The following is a 22017-nucleotide window of genomic DNA, read 5'->3' on the forward strand; positions in this document are numbered from 1 at the left end:
GATGGAGGATGGACGTGTGATGAAGGGCTCTCTCCTCCATAGTGGGGAGAGGGGTGGTCGCTTCCCCTGCTGACTCCATAAGAAAGGTGCGGGCTTCTGTAACGCTCAATGAGTGAATGGGTGTGGAGTCAGGCGCAGAGAGCAAAGGAAGCGGGAAAAACACGCTTTAATGTCCAAAATCAAAAGAACAAAATTGTATTACCTAACACAGGCGTAACTATTAAAACAAATAGTAAAATACCAGGACTGGCGACGACGACCGCCGAGCGCCACCCGAACAAGAAGGGGAGCCACCTTCGGTAATATTCGTGACACAAATAAAGAAAAAACATTTAATGAGTAGGTGTTCTAAATTCTAAAACTTTTGACCAGTAGTGTATATAAAGTTTAATATTGAGATGCAAACTCAAAATGGAATACATTTGAACTCTATATCTGACATGGTACAAGTGTCTTCTTTTTTTAAAGCCCATAACCATGTGTATGAGGTGTATACTTTTGTTTCAAAGTAGATTTGTTTAAGACTACCAAGAATCAATCTGTGTGACCCTGATTTAGCCAACTACAGTAAAATGTAACCTGATTGCGGGTTCACTCCACTAACTAGTTATTCTTCTCTCAGTCATTGTTGTTGGATATTGATGCACAACCAAACCGGTGCAACCTTTCTGAGTGAGCGCACAGTATAGTTTTTTTTTGTGAATTGGGCCTAAGTATAAACATTTGTTGTTGAGTGTAGCTACAATAAAGGTCCATTCCATAGAGATGGATTCTTTAAGATCTCATGGTTTATCCCATAGGCAGCTTCGAGGGATTTCAGCTGATCTTGTTGCTCTGCCTTTCGTCTCCCACTCTTTGATTTCTTTATGTGGGGATGCTGAGGGATCAGAAGAGCTGGCGCTACCTTTGAATGATGTGTTACAATCCACTGTGGACCACTGTCTCGCATTTGAACTATCGGCTGACTTATTTATAACTTTGACTGACAGACGTGACTCAAAGGGGATGAATCCATAATGACTCCAAATGAACCCGTCCTTCAACACGACAATGATATTAAGACTTGACCTTGATGGCTTCTGACAAAGTCCCCATGGTCCTCCATTCAAGATGATCCTACCAGACAGAGAGACACATCTTCGGAATAGACAGAACAGCCATCACCTTGAGAGAAAAGCATTAGTGCAAAAGAAAACCTGAACAAATTTACAATGAGCAGGTCTTATCTTTCACATTCAAAATAACCTTGCTATTGCTCAGGGCAGACTTCATTATACAGAGACATTGTTGGAGGGGAGCCAGAAATGTGCCCTATTGAAATATAAAGTAATTGGTCTCCGAATAGCTTCCTGTATTCGGGGTTTCACATTTCAAAATGTAACTTTCATTGACCAATCCCCAAATGTGAGTATTATGCTCACACAGATATCAGAAAAGCAATGTGCTACATGGATATTGTGAGGATAACATCATCTCTTTGAGCTTTTGTGAGAATTTCACTTCAATATCATTAAATATTACATCTACCATTTCATTTTTTCACACCATGCATCACCATGGATGAGTCCATACAAGCCACCACATTTCCCTGATATAATATTAATTCTGTCCATAAGCCATAATACAAAGATAAAACACCTTTGATATATTCTGTCGGTATTCATGATGTTACCAGCCTGCAGACAGATATCTGATGTCTGGCTGTTTGCGTGAGACTGACACACATGGTGTGAGGAACATGGTACCCCACTGGCAGAGCCCATTGCTATGAGAAGTGAGTTCACATGCTACCATTACATAGGACACTGACAGTCCTGATTAAAATTCAGCCTGCATCTTGAACTGCCATAAACAGATGGTTCTTCGTGCTCTCTTTCCATAAGGCACAAGGAAACACCAGCTCCGCACTTGCATACGGATCACCATCGAGGATAAAATAATGGGATGTCATCGGGTAATGACTACATTTCTGATGAATCTGTTCTTTTAATGGATTTATAATTAATGCTTGTAAGCTTTCTGATGGCATTGGGCCCTTTATGAAAGATAAGGCTTCACATAGATCAAATAAACTCCGGCTGTTGGAAATCAGTGGAGGTGAAAGTGATGATGACAACAACCATAATGATGATGATGGTCATGGTCATGATGATGAGGGGCATGATGATAATAATGATGATGGTGTTCATGATGATGATGTTCATGATGATGATGGTCATGATGATGATGTTCATGATGATGTTCATGATGATGATGGCCATGATGATGATGATGGTGATAATGACAAAAGCTCTACTCAGATTCAAGCTCTACAGTAGTTCTGTCCTTCATCAAAGCACATTAAGAACCGTGCATACATATTTTATGAAATACATATTGATTTGGCTTAAAAAGGCTTTTAGCTGAGCAAAGTGTGAAATAAAACTCCCGAAAGAGCAGTTTATTATTTCTTAAAAATATCATACCTTTTGAAACAGGAAAACATTAGTAATCATGTAACTAGGTATGTGACAATGTCAATTTTATCTTAATGTTTAAACTGCCATTTTTTATTGTTTAAAAGTTTTAAAATGACGTGAATTCACAATTCAGATATGATCCTGCGTATGACCGCTAGGGGGCAGTTCGATCTACCACAGTCCTGGCTACCTTCCAGACGCTGCTCACCTTACTCCTGTTCCCCACCCACACAGCAATGATCTTATTAATGTTGTTTTAGGTTCTCTGTTGTGTGCCTCTCCTCCATGTTCTCAGTTGTCAGTACATGGGACTTCATGTCCCACTTCTCATCAATGTGATGGCTCATTGCAGTGATGTATGACAGCGTGTTCATAGATGTTCAACAACTTGTTATCATTGTACAATTTCATTTTTCAACATGGCATCTTGTCGTCTGGTTCTAGATATGCCATTAAGGCGTTGAGGGTGACATCCTCCACCATTGGCAATGGCTGCATTCTAGCAACGGGTTGGGTCTCACGGTGCATCCCTTTAACCACTGTAGCTCAATTACCACTCGCAAAGGTTGCATTTCATCACCTTCTGAAAGTATTGCCATACAGGACTCCTTTCACTCCTGAGCTTCTTTTCACTCCTGAGCTTCCCCTCAGTCCCAACCTTCCCCTCAGTCCCGACCTTCCCCTCAGTCCCGAGCTTCCCCTCAGTTCCGAGCTTCCCCTCAGTCCCGATCTGCTCCTCAGTCTAGTGGGGTTCTGGGTGAGGAATACTAGGCCATGGTTGGCGGCGAGTGTGGACTATCTTGGGACGCAAGGAGAGGGGACTAAGACATTTACTGAGTGGGGTCCACGTCCCGCGCCGGAGCCGCCACCATGGACAGACGCCCACCCGGACCCTCCCTATTGATTTGAGGTGCGTTCGGGAGTCCGCACCTTAGGGGAGGGGGGGGTTCTGTCACGCCCTGGTCAATGTATTTTGTGTTTTTCTTCATGTATTTGGTCAGGCCAGGGTGTGACATGGGTTTTTGTATGTGGTGTGTAGCTTAGTGGGATTGTAGCTTAGTGGGGTGTTCTAGGAGAGTCTATGGCTGTCTGAAGTGGTTCTCAATCAGAGGCAGGTGTTTATCGTTGTCTCTGATTGGGAACCATATTTAGGCAGCCATATTCTTTGGTTGTATTGTGGGTGATTGTCCTGAGTGTCTTGATGTCCTTGTTTGATGTTAGTTGACACAAGTATAGGCTGTGTTCGGTTTTCGTTTCGTTTATTGTTTTTGTAGTGTTCGTGTTTACGTTTGTTTAAATAAACATGGATCGCAATCGGCACGCTGCAGTTTGGTCCGACTCTTCTTCACCATATGAAAACCATGACAAGAAAGCCTTTTTGCAATTATTTTAGCAAACTGTTGTGCTGATTAAAGAAATAATTAAACTGTCGTTCTTTGGACTAGATGAGTATCTGGAGCATCAGCATTTGTGGGTTCGATTACAGGCTCAAAATGGACAGAAACAAAGACCTTTCTTCTGAAACTCATGAAGGCTACTCCATGCGAGAAATTGCCACTATACTACTCTTTTCATAGAACAGTGCAAATTGTCTCTAACCAGAATAGAAAGAAGAGGTGGAGGCCCCGGTGCACAACTGAGCAAGAGGACAAGTACATTAGCGTGTCTAGTTTGAGAAACAGACACCTCACAAGTTCTCAACTGGCAGCTACATTAAATAATACCTGCAAATGACCAGTCTCAATGTCAGCAGTGAAGAGGCGACTCTGGGATGCTGGCCTTCTAGGCAGAGTTCCTCTGTCCAGTGTCCATGTTCTTTTGCCCATCTTTTCAAAGATTATTTTAAAAAACGCATGTTTTTTAGTTTCTATTATCTTCTACAAGATTTAATGTGTGATATTATCCTATATTCTTTTTCCATTTCCACAAACTTCAAAGTGTTTCCTTTCAAATAGTATCAAGAATATCATATCCTTGCTTCAGATCCTGACCTATAGGCAGTTAGATTTTGGTATGTCATTTTATGAAAAATTGAAAAACAGGGCACAAGGATTTTAAGTGTGCCTTGAATTCTAAATGAATCGCTGGCAGTGTCACCTGAAAAGCACCCAAACACCATCACATCTCCTCCTCCATGGTTCACGGTGGGAACCACAGATGTAAATCCGTTCACATACTCTGCATTTCACAAAGACACGTAGGTTGGAACCAAAAATATAAAATTTGGACTCATCAGACGAAAGGACAGATTTCCACCGTTCTAATGTCAATTGCTCATGTTTCTTGGTTCAAGCAAGTCTCTTCTTCTTCTTGGTATCCTTTAGTCGTAGTTTCTTTACAGAAATTTGACCATGAAGGCCTGATTCCTGCAGTCTCCTCCAATTGATGTTGAGTTGTGTCAGTTACTTGAACTCTGTGAAGCATTTATTTGGGCTGCAATTTCTGGTAACTCTAATGAACTTATCCTCTGCAGCAGAGGTAACTCAGGGTGTTCGTTTCCTGTGGCGATCCTCATGATTCATCATAGCACTTGTTGGATTTTGCGACTGCACAAAATTCTTGAAATTTTCTGGATTGACTGACCTTCATATCTTAAAGTAATGATGGCCTGTCATTTGTCTTTGCTTATTTGATCTGTTCTTGCCATAAGATGGTCTTGGTCTTTTACAAATAGGGCTATGTTCTGTATACCACCCCTACCTTGTCACAACACTACTGATTGGCTCAAACGCATTAAGAATGAAATAAATTCCAAAAATGAACTTTTAACAAGGCTCACCTGTTAATTGAAATGCATTCCAGGTGACGGCTGGTTGAGAGAATGCCAAGAGTGTGCAAAGCTGTCATCAAGTCAAAGGGTGGTTACTTTGAAGAATCTCAAAGATAAAATATATTTTGATTTGTTTAACACTTTACTGGTTACTACGTGACTCCATATGTTTAGTTACTACGTGACTCCATAGTTTTGAAGTCTTCCCTATTATTCTACAATGTAGAAAATAGTAAAAATAAAATAAGGGAATAAAGAAAAAATATTGAAAAATCCTGGAATGAATAGGTGTGTCTAAATGTTTCACTGGTACTGTATATATTCTGTATTATATATATGTTTTGGTTGGGGATTTTATCTAAATGTTAACGATCCTAAATTCGCTTAAACGTCACACTCCTTCCTACATGTAATGTTAAATGTCTTTCAATTACTCTCTCTACTACTTTGAGTAAAACCAATTGAGAACAGCAAGTTGCAGAGGTGCAATATCTGATGTATATCTTGACAATGATTTATGTCTACAGGATAACAGTTTTGTCACAATTCTGTCCCATTCTGTCAGACTAGTCAAGGAACAATTTCATCAAATCTACGGAAAGGTTCCTTTGATCTACTTTTGACAGTTTTCTCTCCATATTCTTGACAAGCAATATATGCAAATTGAACTTCTCTAATAAGCATCCTCTTTGGTACGCTTCGGTTCAAACATTTTTTCTGATTGGTGTGCTATGCAGGTCTAAATTGGGTGGTGAAAATATACTTATTATTTCCTGATAAGGGCACGTCTATTGCAGAGGAGGCTTATGGGAGAAGCTGTACGTGGACAGTCTCATTGTAAGGACTGGAATGGAATGAATGGAACGGTATCAAACACATCAAACATAAGGCGACCAACTGTTTGACTCTGTTCCATTGATTCCATTCCAGCCATTACAATGAGCCCTTCTACAGCTCCTCCCACCTCTGGTCTATTGAGATGTGACAATGCTGCTCTCGCTGGGCAATCACCTCATCCATTCAATTTGGTTTCAACATATCAATTCCAGAGCTCTCAAGAGTGATGGATACCTACTAAATGCACCATGTGCATGCACACACACACACACATATCCACACATAAACACCCGAGGACGCCACTACATTGTTGTGTCGTTTCAGACCTGGATGATGGATGATTGCACATTGTATTCAGGGCCAAATTGGAACATCAATTCGCCCCACTCTTCCAATTTTCTTACCCTCCACCAGGCAGAGATCAGGGCCAGGCAGGATGCTCTTGGCGTGGGGGGCGGGAATCCAGGGCACCATATGAAGTGGATCTTCGATTTTGTATGTCTAAAGGATATAGTGTGGGCCGGATCAGAGTAAAAGGTCAGCTGTAATAACCACCTGAGAGAGAGAAAGAGAGACAGACAGACAGACAGACAGACAGACAGACAGACAGACAGACAGACAGACAGACAGACAGACAGACAGTTGTGAGGGTGGATAAGCAGTGGAGTTAGAGGACAACCAGGACGTTTATAGACCTACAGTCCAGGGGAGAGACTCAGGAGATGTCGATTTTGACATGGCCAATGCACTTCATCCATGTCTGTGTGTATGAAATCACCTAGAACTAACAGAGGAAGGAACTCTTTCACAGGATCTGCACTGTGAATTCCTTAATTTCTAATATCTTCTCAATCAATACTATATCCTTTTCTCCAACTCTTGTTTATGATAACGGCAGCGTTCATTGATTTAAACCACAGTTCCCGCAGACCTTCATTATTTTACAGATTTCATACTTCCACGGCAAAATCATTATTAACTTCCCAGTGTGGGGTGGTTTTACTTTGGAGGGAAAGTACCACCTTCAGTCACACACATTTCTCAAGTGAGGCTTCTTAAAAATGATATATATAAAGTATATACAGAAAGCAAGAGTGGCATTTCAATATATATGCCGATCATTTAATGACATACGGTACAAAACTGGAGGACGTAAATGCTGAAAGTGTCTATAAAATGTGTTCCTACCGCCTTCCACTTCTCTCTTGTGTCAGAAAAACAAACAAAGGCAGACCCTCTTCAGACATCTTCCATCCATCTTCTGAATGGCAGTTGATTTTGTTTGCAGATTTAGACCTATTGTAATTATTTCTGTTGTTAAGAGCACTGATTTGACTCGGATTGCTGTGAGAAAAAGATTATGCTACAGTAGCCCTGGAAGATAAATGCATCAGTCACACTGCCATCTCGAGTGCTGCTGGGGTCACTCACCAACACTCAAGGCACAGCTCAATTGGTTCCAAAGCGCTTGTGTCATTTGAATGGCTGAGTTGTTCAGTAAACAGAACAGGAAAAGGGCTCCACTATCCTCCTCGTCTTGCCTCTTAACATACTAAACGTTTTGCTGGGGAAACTGAAGGACAGGCATGGGAGCTGAAAAGAACATGCTGTTTTTTCTCTGTATTGATATAGTCGTTTGTGTTAGAGTTTGTGATGTATTTGTTGATACTATCACTTGCTTTTTATGGTGACTGCATGCCATATAACATTGACATTACCTAATACAGTGCATTCGGAAAGTATTCAGACCCCATGACTTTTTCCACCTTTTGTTATGTTAAATTGAATAGTTTTTTTCCCCTCATCAATTTACACACAAAATACACCATAATGACAAAGCAAAGAAACGTTTTTAGAAATTATCTCAAATGTATTAAAAAAACAGGAAATATCACATTTACATAAGTATTCAGACCCTTTACTCAGGACTTTGTTGAAGCACCTTCGGTAGTGATTACAGCCTAGAATCTTCTTGGGTATGATGCTACAAGCTGAATTTGGGGAGTTTCTCCCATTCTTCGCTGCAGATCCTCTCAAGCTCTGTCAGGTTGGATGGGGAGCGTCATGGCACAGCTATTTTCAGGTCTCTCCAGAGATGTTATATCGGGTTCAAGATGGGGCTCTGGCTGGGCCACTCAAGAACACTCAGAGACTTGTCCCAAAGCCACTCCTGCATCGTCTTGGCTGTGTGCTTAGGGTCATTGTCCTGTTGGAAGGTGAACCCTCAACCCAGTTTCAGGTCCTGAGCACTCTCAAGCAGGTTTTCATCAAGGATCTCTTTCCCTTGATCCTGACCAGTCTCCCAGTCCCTTCCGCTGAAAAACATCCCCACAGCATGATGCTGCCACGCTTGGCATTCAGGCCAAAGAGTTCAATCTTGGTTTCATCAGTCCTTTAGGTGCCTTCTGTCAAATTCCAAGCGGTCTATCATGTGCATTTGTCTGTGGAGTGGCATCCATCTGACAACTCTACCATAAAGGCCTGATTAGTGGAGTGCTGCAGAGTTGATTTTCCTTTAGGAAAGTTCTCCCATCTCCACAGAGCAACTCTGGAGCTCTGTCAGAGTGACCATCGGGTTCTTGGTCACCTCCCTGACCAAAGCCCTTCTCCCCCGTTTGCTCAGTTTGGCAGGGCTGTCAGCACTAGGAAGAGTCTTGGTGGTTCTAAACTTCTTCAATTTAAAAATGATGGAGGCCACTGGGTTCTTGGGAACCTTCAATGCTGCAGACAATTTTGGTACCCTTCTACACAATCTTGTCTCGGAGCTCTACAGACAATTCCTCTGACCTTATGGCTTGGTTTTTGCTCTGACATGCACTGTCAACTGTGGGGCCTTATATAGACAATTTAATTGACTACCGGTGGATCAAGTTGTAGAAACATCTCAAGGACGATCAATGGAAACAGGATGCACCTGAGTCTCATAGCAAAAGGTCTGAATACTTATGTTAATAAGGTATTTCTGTTTTTTATATTTAATAGATTTGAAAAAAATACCCCAAAACTTTTTTACGTTGTCATAATGCCGTATTGTGTGTAGATTGATGAGGAAAACATTTAATGTTATCCATTTTAGAATAGGGCTGTGACGTAACAAAATGTGCAAAAAGTAAAGTGGTCTGAATACTTGCATTGTAAGTTAATGATTTGTTTTCCTTCCCAGTAGACTGCTGTACACTCTTATAAAAAAAGGGTGGTATCTAGAACCGCAGAGGGTTCTTCGTCTATCCCCATAAAATAAACCTTTGAAGAACCATTTTCGGTTGCAGGTACAAGAATGCACATAACTCCCGGCTTACAAAAATTACACAAAAAAAACACATGGGCACAAAACCTGTCTCGCACCAGTCACAAAAGGTAAACATACTTATAATGAACAATTCCCGACAACGACACGGGGGAAACAGAGGGAACATATACAACATGTAATTAGGGAATTGAAACCAGGTGAGTGTGACAATCAGACAAAACAAATGGAACATGAAAAATGGATCGGCGACAGCTAGAAGACCGGTGACGTCAACTGCCGAACAACGCCAGAACAAGGAGAGAAACCGACTTTGGTAGAAGTTGTGAAACTTTTGAGTTTCATGTAGAACCCTCTTTAGAAAGGGTTCTACTTGCAACCGAAAAGGGTTCTCCTATTGGTACAACCAAAGAACCCTTTTGTAACCCTTTTTCTAAGGGTGTAGAGATCAGGGGCAGGACATGGTGGAGTGAAAGTTAACAAACACGATCATATGACAATAGGAGCTGAGGACATTATCAACATTCAATGGACCACAGTTTTCACTTGTTGGGGAAAGTCTGTCAAATAAATTTGATGCTGTAACCTGGAATAGGCTACAGTACAGTACTAACAAAACAAATAACGCAGTAAGTTATGTGTCTGACCCATTTGTCAATTCTACCTGGAGACTTCAGTCACTTCAAAGAATTTAGAAAATGACTTCAAAGAATATTGGAGATACCAGGTAAATTATTTGACTCACCAGCTGAGGCTGCATCCTAAATGACTATGTTCATACATCCTGTGATGAGTACATGCCACAGTAAAACACTGTCTAATACAAGATGCTTGAAAAACGGGCCTGAAGATCCCCAAAGCAATTCTATTGTGCATTAAAATGTCTCTGGGTAGGCCTGGGCTGATTAGGTTTCTGTCTGCATCGCAAACACCCACTCAACACACCAGGAAGAATGATAGCTTCAGACTCAATCGTCCTTTCCTCCATACAAGACCTTCAAGCCCATTGTCCATGCACTGCTTTCAAGATCAAACAACTTCCATATACAGTATATAGTATGTTTGTAATGCATTCTAATGAACTGAGGAGGGGCATGTGGACAGCTGAATTCTCTCTACCTGTCCCTCAACCAGTCTCTCTTTCATTTCTATGTTATCTAACCTTTCTTTGAAATTCAGGAGAAGGAATATTCGGGAAAGACCTCACAAAACAACATGCCCATGTATATCTCTTCAGCCATAAGTCAGAGTTAAATAGCAGCTTGGAGCATTCTCTCTCTCTCTCTCTCTCTCTCTCTCTCTCTCTCTCTCTCTCTCTCTCTCTCTCTCTCTCTCTCTCTCTCTCACTCTCTCTCTCTCTCTCTGTCCTTTTCTCTCCCTCTCTCCCTTTGTTCATTTAAAAAGTGATTTGCTGGGTGCGCTCTAGGGATAGAATGCTAATGTGGTGGTTCCAGTAACTCTTGGTTACAGCCTAGCATATCTAACAGCATACCTTTGAACAGGTGTTGAGCCTCCTGTGGGAATACCTTTGCTTGATGGCATCAGGAGAAATAACCCTGGAATATTCCATAGGAAAAACACTTCTGCATGTTCTTTTTACTTTGTTTTCTTTGTGTTTCCTTTCATTTTCTTACATTGTCTGTAAATGTAGAGATCAACAAGAACAGTTTGGGTGCTAGGGTTTTGGTGATGAAGAATTATAGGCTATGTATTTGTTACTGCGAAACGTTGCTACTGCAGAACTCTTTTGTAAGAGGTTTGGGTGTGCATGTGGTATAATTCTTTCTGGCACTGAAAACATGCTGCTCTCCCCTCACTGTGGTTTTATTTTGAAAGGCACTTTGTTCTGGGTCCCAAGACACTGTTTCCCCACAGGCAGAAACAACTCTGAGGGAAAAATTATGAGTTTCTCACTTAGAAGTTATTATTATTACTTCTCTTGTCTGAAACTCTATATTCATGTTGGAGTTTAGCTGTTTCTCACAGCATCGTCAAGATATGAAGCTATGTTATTTGTTGTTCTCCTCACAGCTGGGGGTTTTGTGTTCACAGCCTGAGTGGCTGAGGAATGGAGTTTGCTAAACCGACACCTGAACTAATGTAATTTTAAAATGCATCATCCTTGGAAATAAAAATCAGGATTGAATTGAGTTTATACAATCCACAGGCGGATATCGACATCTCAGTAATAAATTGGTTCTGATCTAGTCTCGTTTGGTCAGGGTGAAGGGATGGGGGGACAAAATGCCAGAGGAGCCTCCTAAGTGTAATTATTGATCTCTGCAGAACCTGTTGTTCTGCCAGGTAATAAAGCAGACTATTGATTTATCGGCCAACAGCGGTTACCTTTTTCTTGTGTTTGCTATTCCCAATATACTGCCCTGGTCCCCAGGAGGGGAAAGTTTTGTCGGAAACCTGGGATCTTACTTCCTGTGTCACAGTACAATGGTTGCCACGCAGCCTACCCATTAAAACTGAGTTGAGTATCGACCAGTGTGCAATGTTTTCTTTACACTTTGTGTTTGTTAGGAACACAGGAAGCTCAGTTGTTGTCTCAGATCTGTGCTTTGATTTTCTGATAGTGACTCCATTTTTTTCAAAAAAGCAGACCGAGCAGCACCATTCATTATCACTCTCTTTGAACTTCCATAAACCCTTATAGTCTGATAAATGACTTAATTGTATAGTGTTGTCATGACATGCCCTTTTTAGGTGAGATTCATAGCTCTCGCTCTCTCTCTCTCTCTCTCTCTCTCTCTCTCTCTCTCTCTCTCTCTCTCTCTCTCTCTCTCTCTCTCTCTCTCTCTCTCTCTCTCTCTCTCTCTCTCTCTCTCCACAGGTTTATGACGGTCAGAACTACCTAAAACTCTTTACCCCACTCGGCCAAATTGAAAGTTGAGAATCGCTTTGTTACGACAGAAAAAGACTGCAGTAGGGTAACGTAAAAAGGTTGAATTGTTGAACAGCATTTCTGTATTCAAAGCAGTTGGAGTGGTCCGTGGACACTTAAGGAAAAGTAATGTTCAGTTTGTTTCATTTGGTGACCTCATGAAGGACAGGAGACACACATTACTGTTTCTTTTTTTGTATACACTTCTCAATTATGGGTTTGCATCTGAATGTTGTACAAAATAAATGATTGAGTATAGGAATACTTTTGAAAAAATGAAATGTGATGTTAGCCTTCTAAATGAGAGTATGGGTTTTCATATAAAGTTTTAACTGGTCAGTGACCACACCCCCTGAGCACAGACATTTACATTGGCATCATGGAACGCCCCCTTTTCTACTAAAAGTATAAAACCCACTTGCGACAACATTTACATTAGACCAAAACACGCCTGGTGATGCTGGTGTGTGAAGTGGTTCAAACTACAACTTTAGTTTGGTAAACGCGTCCGATCTAAGAACATTTCCGAATGGTACTCTGACGTAGCCATGATAACAACCTACAACTACGACATACTTTGATCTCTGGTGGACAAACCAGAGGCTTTCTGTCGATTTACTATTATCCAGCACACGGACCGACGATCACAGAGATGGACAACAAAGGAATACACTCGTAAACATGTAAATTGCTATTCATTTTCTAATGAGCGGCTGTTCATGTTCAAAATATTAGCATTTATATGAGTGTAGTTATGAACTGTATTACAGTGGGTCCACTCTGAGTTTCCCGCTCTTAAACTGTCCCCATCCCTTTCCTTTGTCTACCAAGCCGTCATATTGGTTTCGTCCACTATGGGCTTTTTATTCCTATCATGTTAGTAACCAATGTATGACCTATTGTGTGTGTGTTTATGTAATTCTGTGATTGATTAGTTAGTAAGTAAATAATTAAGCCAATTTGTATATCGCTGATTCATGATTTGATGTTCGGGTTCATGCAGATATCCAAGGGTTTGCGACGTTCAGAAATGAGACTGATGAGGTAACAATACATTAGAAGACTGTAATGATAAATAGATGATAAAATGATAAAATGCCTGAAGAGTTACATTCGGGAAATTTAAACTCTACAAACTTGGTGCCACATCTTCCTAGTTAATTACTATTCTGTGATTCATTTAATTACAGAATAATTACACAAAGAGAATTGATTTGATATATATATAACAGTCTTCACATCTAATGAATATGTATCCAACATGCTGGGGCGGCAGGGTAGCCTAGTGGTTAGAGTGTTGGACTAGTAACCGGAAGGTTGCGAGTTCAAACCCACGAGCTGACAAGGTACAAATCTGTTGTTCTGACCCTGAACAGGCAGTTCAGGGCCACTGTTTTACAGTGAAAATAAGAATTTGTTCTTAACTGACACTTAACTGACACGCCTGCTTAAATAAAGGTAAAATAAAAAAATTAAAATAAATAATAATGAGGAATGCAACAAGGTTGGTCAGTCTATCAATTGACCGGGATTGACTTATCTCTATGCCATCAGACTGTTAAACAGTCACCACCGGCCGGCCTCCGCCCATTACCATGCGCGAAACCTTAAATACAGTCACTAGCCGGCTACCACCAGGTACTCTGCACCATAGAGACGGCTGCCCTATGTCCATTGAACACCAGACACTTTAATAATGTTTACCTACTGTTCTACCCACTTTACATGTACGGTACCAGTCGAATGTTTGGACACACCTACTCATTCAAGGGATTTTTTAAAAACTATTTTCAACATTGTAGAATAATAGTGAAAACATTACATTTCTGAAATAACACATATGGAATCATGTAGTAGCCATAAAAGTGTTAAACAAATCAAAATATGTTTTATTTTGTAGCCACCCTTTGCCTTGATGACAGCTTTGCACAGTCTTGGCATTCTCTCAATCAGCTTCATGTGGTATTCACCTGGACTGCATTTCAAATAACAAATGTGCCTTGTTAAAAGTACATTTTGGGGAATTTCTTTCTTTCTTAATGTGTTTGAGCCAATCAGTTGTGTTGTGACAAGGTAGGGGTGGTATACAGAAGATAGCCAGAAGATTACTTCTGCCACAAGCCATTACTTGACATGAAGGTCAGTCAATCCAGAAAATGTCAAGAACTTTGAAAGTTTCTTCAAGTGCAGTCACGAAAACCATCAAGCTATGATGAAACTGGCTTTCATGAGGACCACTACTGGAAAGGAAGACCCAGAGTTAAGTCTGCTGCAGAGGATACGTTCATTAGTGTTAACTGGACCTCAGATTGCAGCCCAAATAAATAAATGATTCACAGAGTTCAAGTAACAGACACATCTCAACATCAATTGTTCAGTGAAGACTGTGTGAATCAGGCCTTCATGGTCAAATTGCTACAAAGAAACCACTACTAAAGGACACCAATAAGAATAAGAGACTTGCTTGGGCCAAGAAACATGAGAAATGGACATTAGACCAGTGGAAATCTGTCCTCTGGTCTGATGGGTTCAAATGTTTTATTTTTGGTTCCAACCGCCCTGTTTTTGCGAGACGCAGAGTAGGTGAACAGATGATCGCCGCATGTGTGGTTCCCACCGTGACGCATGGAGGAGGAGTTGTGATGGTGTGGGGGTGCTTTGCTGGTGACAGTGAATTCAAGGAACACTTATTTAGCATGGCTACCACAGTATTTTGCAGCGATTCGCCATCCCATCTGGATTGTGCTTACAGGGACAATTTTTTATTTTTCAACAGGACAATGACCCAACACACCTCCAGACTGTGTAAGGACTATTTGACCAAGAAGGACAGTGATGGAGTGCTGCGTCAGATGACCTGGCCTCCACAATTACCTGACCTCAATCGAAATGATATATTTTGGGATGAGCTGGATAGCAGAGTGAATGAAACGCAGCCAACAAGTGCTCAGCATATGTGGGAACTCCTTTTTGAAAGAAAAGCACATGTCTTGTACATCAAAATAACATCAAATTGATCAGAAACACAGTGTAGACATTGTTAATGTTGTAAATTACTATTGTAGCTGGAAACTGCAGATTTTTTATGTAATATCTACATACCGTAGGTGGACAGAGATCCATTATCAGCAACCATCACTCCTGTGTTCCATTGGCACATGTTTATAATTTTAAAAGGCTAATTGATCATTAGAAAACCCTTTTGCAATTTTGTTAGTACAGCTAAAAACTGTTGTTCTGATTAAAGGAACAATAAAACTGGCCTTCATTAAACTGTTTTTCTGATTAAAGGAACAATAAAACTGGCCTTCTTAAATAGCCTTCTACTATTTAATGAGGCTGCCGGTTGAGGACTTGTGAGGCATCTGTTTCTCAAACTAGACACTCTAATGTACTTGTCCTCTTGCTCAATTGTGCACCGGGGCCTCCCACTCCTCTTTCTATTCTGTCTAGAGACAGTGTGCACTCTTCTGTGAAGGGAGTACTACTCAGCATTATACAAGATCTTCCATTTCTTGGAAGGGTTTCGCATGGAATAGCCCTTATTTCTCAGAACAAGAACAGACTAACGAGTTTCAGAAGAGAGGTCTTTGTTTCTGGCCATTTTCATCCTGTAATCGAACCCACAAATGCTGATGCTCCAGACACTCAACTTGTCTAAATGAGGTCAGTTTTATTGCTTCTTTAATGAGGACATTTTTCAGCTAGGCTAACATAATTGCAAATGGGTTTTCTAATGATCAATTGGCCTTTTAAAATGATAAACTTATCATTCTGGAACACAGGAGTGATGGTTGTCGATATTGGACCTCTGTACACCTATGTAGATATTCCAAAGAAAAATCTGCCGTTTCCAGCTACGACAGTCATTAACAACATTAACAATGTCTACACTGTATTTCTGATGAATTTGATGTTATTTTAAATGTACAAAAAAATGCCCCTTTCTTTCAAAAACACGGACGTTTCTAAGTGACCCAAACTTTTGAACGGTAGTGTACATTGCATTTGGATTACTGTTACAGTGCAATTTGCATTGATTCGTTACGATATTAGATTCGTTATGACATTTGTTGATTTCTTGTTGTGTTTAAAACATTTTATTTTGTGTACTTGTTTGACATTTTACTGCATTGTTAGGAGCTAGTAATATATGCATTTCGCTGCACTCACTATAACATCTGCTAAACTGTGTACGTGACCAATACACTTTGATTTGAAATGATTGTGTCTGTGACATCGTAACATGTCTTTCTTTTACATTTATAATAACATCATAATTATCTGTTTGAGAATAATTAAGGGTGTGTTCATAAATTCACTCTGTCAATCTACTCCGATCTCAGAGCACTCTTGTCTGAGTGTGCCAGAGCGCGTAATAACGGATGAATTTACGAACCCTCAACACCCATTGAATATGGCCGTTGTCAGTGAACACCTGCAAAAAAGTGTAATTAAATTGATGCCAGCAGCACAGTTACAGTCGCCAACCATCTGGATAACATGAAAACAGCCTAACCAGCTCTGCTAGGGCAAGTATATTGGTCAGAGTGAGGTGTTCTCTCATTTGTGTCTGGAAGTAGCTAGCAAGCTAGCAACGTTAGCCAGTTAGCTTGGGTGCTTGACTGACATTGTGAGGTCAGAATGCTCAGATTGCAATATGAGCGCACTCTGGCACTCAAGATTGAATTTACCAACACACCCTATACTGTATGCCTATCCTACGGGCAGGCATGTCTTATTGCCATGTTCAGTAACTGTATAATGAACAGTGAAAGCATAACACGCAACCGAGTTGCAATAAGACAGCCATACATGTACAAAAGACAAATTTATATATCTAACACTTTTGATTGACAGCTCAGTAAAGGTCAGACGTTCCTTCATCAAAGTCTGGCCTCTCCTCTGCCCACTCAGTGGCTCATAAGAGAGATGCCAGGCCTCTGCAGAATGAATAACAACTATATACAAACTCACAATAATGTACTATAGCCAGCCAGCCGCATCTGCAGCACCAGAACGAGCTTTAGAACTGAGCCCGGTAATTGCAGAACGAGCAGAGGGCTATTAAACATAATTATAGGCACATACCTGGGGATCTTTTCATTTTTACCTCATGAAGAATAAATGGGCAGACAGAATTTATTTTCCATATATTTCCTTTTACTCATAAAATTCCACCGGTGTTTTTAGCTCAATTACTTAGTAAGGGGAAATGTTTAATTGATTGCAGGGTTGATTTGAGGTGAGAGGATGTCTGTTCTCTGTCTCACCTCTCTAATGGGGCGAACTCACCAGGAGTAGGTGGGCAGGGTGGACTGCCATTTTCTAGCTGTTTTGAAAACAATTATTCCCCAATATCTGACACCCCTGCATCCAAAGGACACTAACATTTAGTTATGCATTGGACTAACACCTCAGCATCAAGCCTCTTTCATCCACATTACTCTCTTTCGAGTTTAGCTTCTAATAAGAGCAGGATTTGATAAGAGGAGCGCGGACAAATGGAGGTGACAGCCGTTGACCTTCATAGGTGTGTGACCTCTCCTTCATCTGCTCCGCTGGACAGCCATACCATGAGATACGGGCCATGTTAGTAAATGAGATCTGGCACCTTATAGACCTGACATGAATACTGCAGTTATGGATCTGTGACCCAGTGCACTGGATGGCCATCACTCCTGGTCCTAGAGGGCAGCTGGGGTGTCTACTGGTCTGCTCCAATTCAACCTGTTGCAGATAATGGAAGAAAGTACTGTGTGGGTTTTTAAGCCACAACCCTAAAGGAACCAGTTTTACAATAATCTCAGCTTTGTTCACTCATATCTGCATTGTTGGTGTGTGTGTCCGTGTGTGTGCACATTCACTGTACAACAATATATTGATTAAATTGTTCCTGTTACAAAGTCTACTTAATTAGGATGGAGAAGCTTGGTCACCATCCATAACCTAACCGCATAAATTAATGAAATAGAGGTTCATGATTATTTGATCAAACTCTGCTCTCATGTTCAATTTCATTCACTCAGTTCCTAAGTGGTTTTAATTGCTGCAATAAATGTGTCTGACAATGAGATGTAACAACAGCTGTTACTCGGCTATAAGTAAGTTTGACAAATATTCTCCACAGTTGTTAATCCATGTTTTAATAACAAGTTATCTACAAATCTGACTGATACCACTGTATTCTGGTCGTTATGGGAAGTACACTGTCACTGAAGCAAAATAACATATAAAAGAGTTAGAAATAAACAGACTGTACCATGTATCTTAAAAGGTCCCTCCAGTTGGCTTCAGTATACACTGTATAAATGAGCAGGGTTGTATTTAAACAAGATGGTGAAGTGGATGTGGAGAGAGTTACATATCTGATTTTCTAGATCTGTTTTTGTTTATGGTGTCAGATTTTTTGTGTGTCTTCTGTGGACAAAAAAAGCACCAGCTTCCAGCATCTCTCAACCATTTACAAGTCATTGAGTCACAACCCAACTGAAAGCCAAAAGACACAATTCACATGTCCTTATTGTGTCTCTGTAACGGTTAAGTACATACATTTAAGGTCTTGTAATCCAGAGAATCAACAAACCATTGAAAGTCAAACTACTGTAGCAGTATAGCATTTAGCCGTCCAATAGCTCCCCTTGTAGCCGTTGAGCTTTAACGTCTCCCAGTCATTCCATAGTAGCTGTTAACTACACAGCTTGGTGGTCTCGTAATCCAGAGAGTTTGGCAGGCGGTTGCTGAAGGCCTGCAGGGAGGCGTGTATGCGGACCACCTCACTGGCTGTCAGTTTGAGCCGGTGTCTGAGCAGACATGCGAACAGGTCTAGTCTCTGCTGACCTGGGGGGGACAGTCTGTTGACCCGGTCCCTGATCTCCAGCAGCTGCAGCAGAGCCGTGTCCTGGGACCCCTGGGTGTATGGGTAGTCCAGCTGCAGGATCAGGTCATGGATTGCTTCCGGGTCAAAGTGCATGCTGTAGCCAAATACTTGGATGCTGTTGATCTTCATGTAGCCCAGGTTCCGTGAAGGGTCAACCATTTCTAATGGCTCATAGTAGAGGCTGTCGTTCACAGCCCCCGCCGGACCTCCAGCGCCCTGCATCTTTATCCGGCTCCGCAGGTAGATGTGGATGGTCTCAAAGAAGGTCTTCCACTTGTTGCCCAGTGTCAGGGTCCAGTTGAAGCACTCCAGGGGTAGATCCAGTTTGGTGGCCGTCCAGTCTGGGAAGCTGTTCTCACTGACTGGAATGTACCAGCTCTCAGAGTGGCTGCCTCCGAAGGGGTTGATGTAGAGGGTGAGGACAGGCTCCAGTGTGCTGTTCTTGGTCAGGCAGATCTGGAGAGACACGCCCAGCAGCATGTGGACCAGGTTGGACTTGTACTTGTTGCTTTTCAGCGTCAGCAGCATCCTCTTCCTCCAGGATGGGTCAAACCAGCTGTTCAGACGCATGTCATTGCTGATGAAGATGGCGTGGACCTGGAAGGACAGATACAGTTGTTTAAGTTGTTAAGACAATAGTCCATCTACTTTTTCAAGATCCTACTTAACTTTATTACATTTAAAATATCTCTACAACTTATCCATAAAATCGTTCACAAAATCAAATAGCCATGTATTTACCTCCAGCCTACGGTCGGCCCTCTGCAGGAGGTATCTCAGCTCCAGGTCCTGTAGGTCTGTCTCAAAGCCCAGGTAGTTCTCTGTTGAGTCAGCCACCATGGGTCTGCAGGCCCCCTGGGTTAGGGCATAGCCAGGGTTGCAGCTCCCACATCGTGTGTGGTTGTCTGGAGCACAGGCTGCGCAGGCGGGACCCTCTCCGATGGCACATGGTGGGGGCAGCTGGCATGGGCTGTGCTCGTAGCTGCAGGTACAGCTGTGGAGCTCCTCAGAGAAGGAACCCAGCTGGTTGTTCTCAGAACAGTAGAGGAGAGACTGGAAGTGTATCAGCCAGTAGGATTGGGGCCTGGGACGTAGACAGAGAGACAGACAACATAAAACAAAACATTTGGGAATTAAAATGGATGTGAATTTAATTGGTTTATTTAGAAACTTTTTTGCACAATTATACACTACATGACCAAAAGTCTGTGAACACCTGTTCGTCAAACATCTCATTCCAAAATCATGGGCATTAATATGAAGTTGGTCTCCCATTTGCTGCTATAACAGCCTCCACTCTTCTGGGAACAGTTTCTACTAGATGTTGGAACACAGCTGTGGGGACTTGCTTCCGTTCAGCCACAAGAGCATTAGTGATGTCGGGCACTGATGTTGGGTGATTATGCCTGGCTCGCAGCGGGCTTTCCAATTCATCACAAAGGTGTTCAATGGAGTCAAGGCTCTGTGCAGGCCAGTCAAGTTCTTCCACACCGATCTCAACAAACCATTTTGTCGAGATGGACCTCGATTTGTGCACGTGGGCATTGTAATGTTGAAACAGGAAAGGGCCTTCCACAAATTGCCACAAAGTTGAAAGCGCAAAATCGTCTAGAATGTCATTGTGTGCTGTTTAGTTACGATTTCCATTCACTGGAACTAAGGGGCCTAGCCCAAACCATGGAAAAACAGCCTCAGACCATTATTCCTCCTCCATCCAACTTTACAGTTGGCACTATGCATTGGGGTAGGTAGCGTTCTACTGGCAAAAACAGATTTGTCCGTCTGAATGCCACATGGTGAAGCGTGATTCATCACTCGCATTTCCACTGCTCTAGAGTCCAATGGTGAGGAGCTTTACACCACACCAGCCGATGCTTTGCATTGTGCATGGTGATAGGCTTGTGTGAGGCTGCTCGTCCATTGAAACCCATTTCATGAAGCTCCGGACGAACAGTTCTTATGCTGACGTTGCTTCCAGAGGCAGTTTGGGACTCTGTAGTGAGTGTTGCAACCGAGGACAGACGATTTTTACTCAATTTTTACTTGAATTTAACTGAGCTCTACAGTAAGGCAATTCTACTGCCAAAATTTGTCTTTGTAGATTGCATGGCTGTGTGTTCGATTTTATACACCTGTCAGCAACGGGTCTGGTTGAAATAGCCGAATCCACTCATTTGAAGGGGTGTCCACATACTTTTGTATGGGAAAATATGCTTCTGTGAGTTAAAAACTAAATAAAACATATACCATTATTAATGCACTCTGCGAAAATACACATCTTCGAAAAAAAGAGAACAATATTGTGAAAGAGGCATTTAGAGAGCAAAATCAATAGGACTAATGGTGAAAGTTAGAACACAAAGTGTAGTTTTAACCGACTCAGAAGTCAAATTATTATTTGCTCTATAAATCGACTTCTCTCTCCAAATTATTCCTTCATAATGTGTAAGAAGATGGCACTGCAGTGGATTATTATTTTTTATTAATTAATTTTTATTTAAACTTTATTTAACTAGGCAAGTCAGTTATTAAGAACACATTCTTATTTACAAAGACGGCCTACTCTGGCCAAACCCGGACGACGCTGAGCCAATTGTGCGCCGCCCTATGGGACTCCCAATCAAGGCCGGATGTGATACAGCCTGGATAGTAGCAGTCTTACCTGACCAATTCTGCTCTTTTTTGTGTTTTGTTTTTACACTGATCTTAACTGTATTTGTGCATAATGTCTCCACCATATTTCCTATGACCAGAGATCACCAACCTCGAATTGGACAAACATTTCTACTTCAAGGCATCTCTAGACATCCTGCTCACTCCAGACCAGGCCCTAATCCCCGGGACTCGAAAGATGAAGCAGTGGCAAAATAGACTGCCATTACCCTCTGTTCTATTGGCGAACGTGCAATCACTGGAGAACAAACAGGATGAGCT

The 22017-nt window shown here is 41.6% G+C and overlaps 2 protein-coding genes across 2 annotated transcripts in view; both read right to left on the bottom strand.

Moving 5' to 3' along the window:
- uchl5 (ubiquitin carboxyl-terminal hydrolase L5) overlaps window positions 1-22017 on the bottom strand; it is a 1000928-nt gene that overhangs the window by 675444 nt on the left and 303467 nt on the right. The gene's annotated exons all lie outside the window — the stretch shown is intronic.
- Window positions 18332-22017, bottom strand: part of LOC118392926 (BMP/retinoic acid-inducible neural-specific protein 3) — a 55285-nt gene continuing 51599 nt past the window's right edge. The window contains exons 8-9 of the mRNA XM_052460599.1: window positions 19825-20167; window positions 18332-19680 (exon numbers count right to left, since the gene is read on the bottom strand). Of these exons, the coding sequence (XP_052316559.1) occupies window positions 18892-19680; window positions 19825-20167 (1132 nt within the window). The 3' untranslated portion in view covers window positions 18332-18891. The remainder of the gene's footprint in view (window positions 19681-19824; window positions 20168-22017) is intronic.

This window comes from Oncorhynchus keta, chromosome 1 (genome assembly GCF_023373465.1).
Source record: "Oncorhynchus keta strain PuntledgeMale-10-30-2019 chromosome 1, Oket_V2, whole genome shotgun sequence".
NCBI lineage: Eukaryota > Metazoa > Chordata > Actinopteri > Salmoniformes > Salmonidae > Oncorhynchus > Oncorhynchus keta.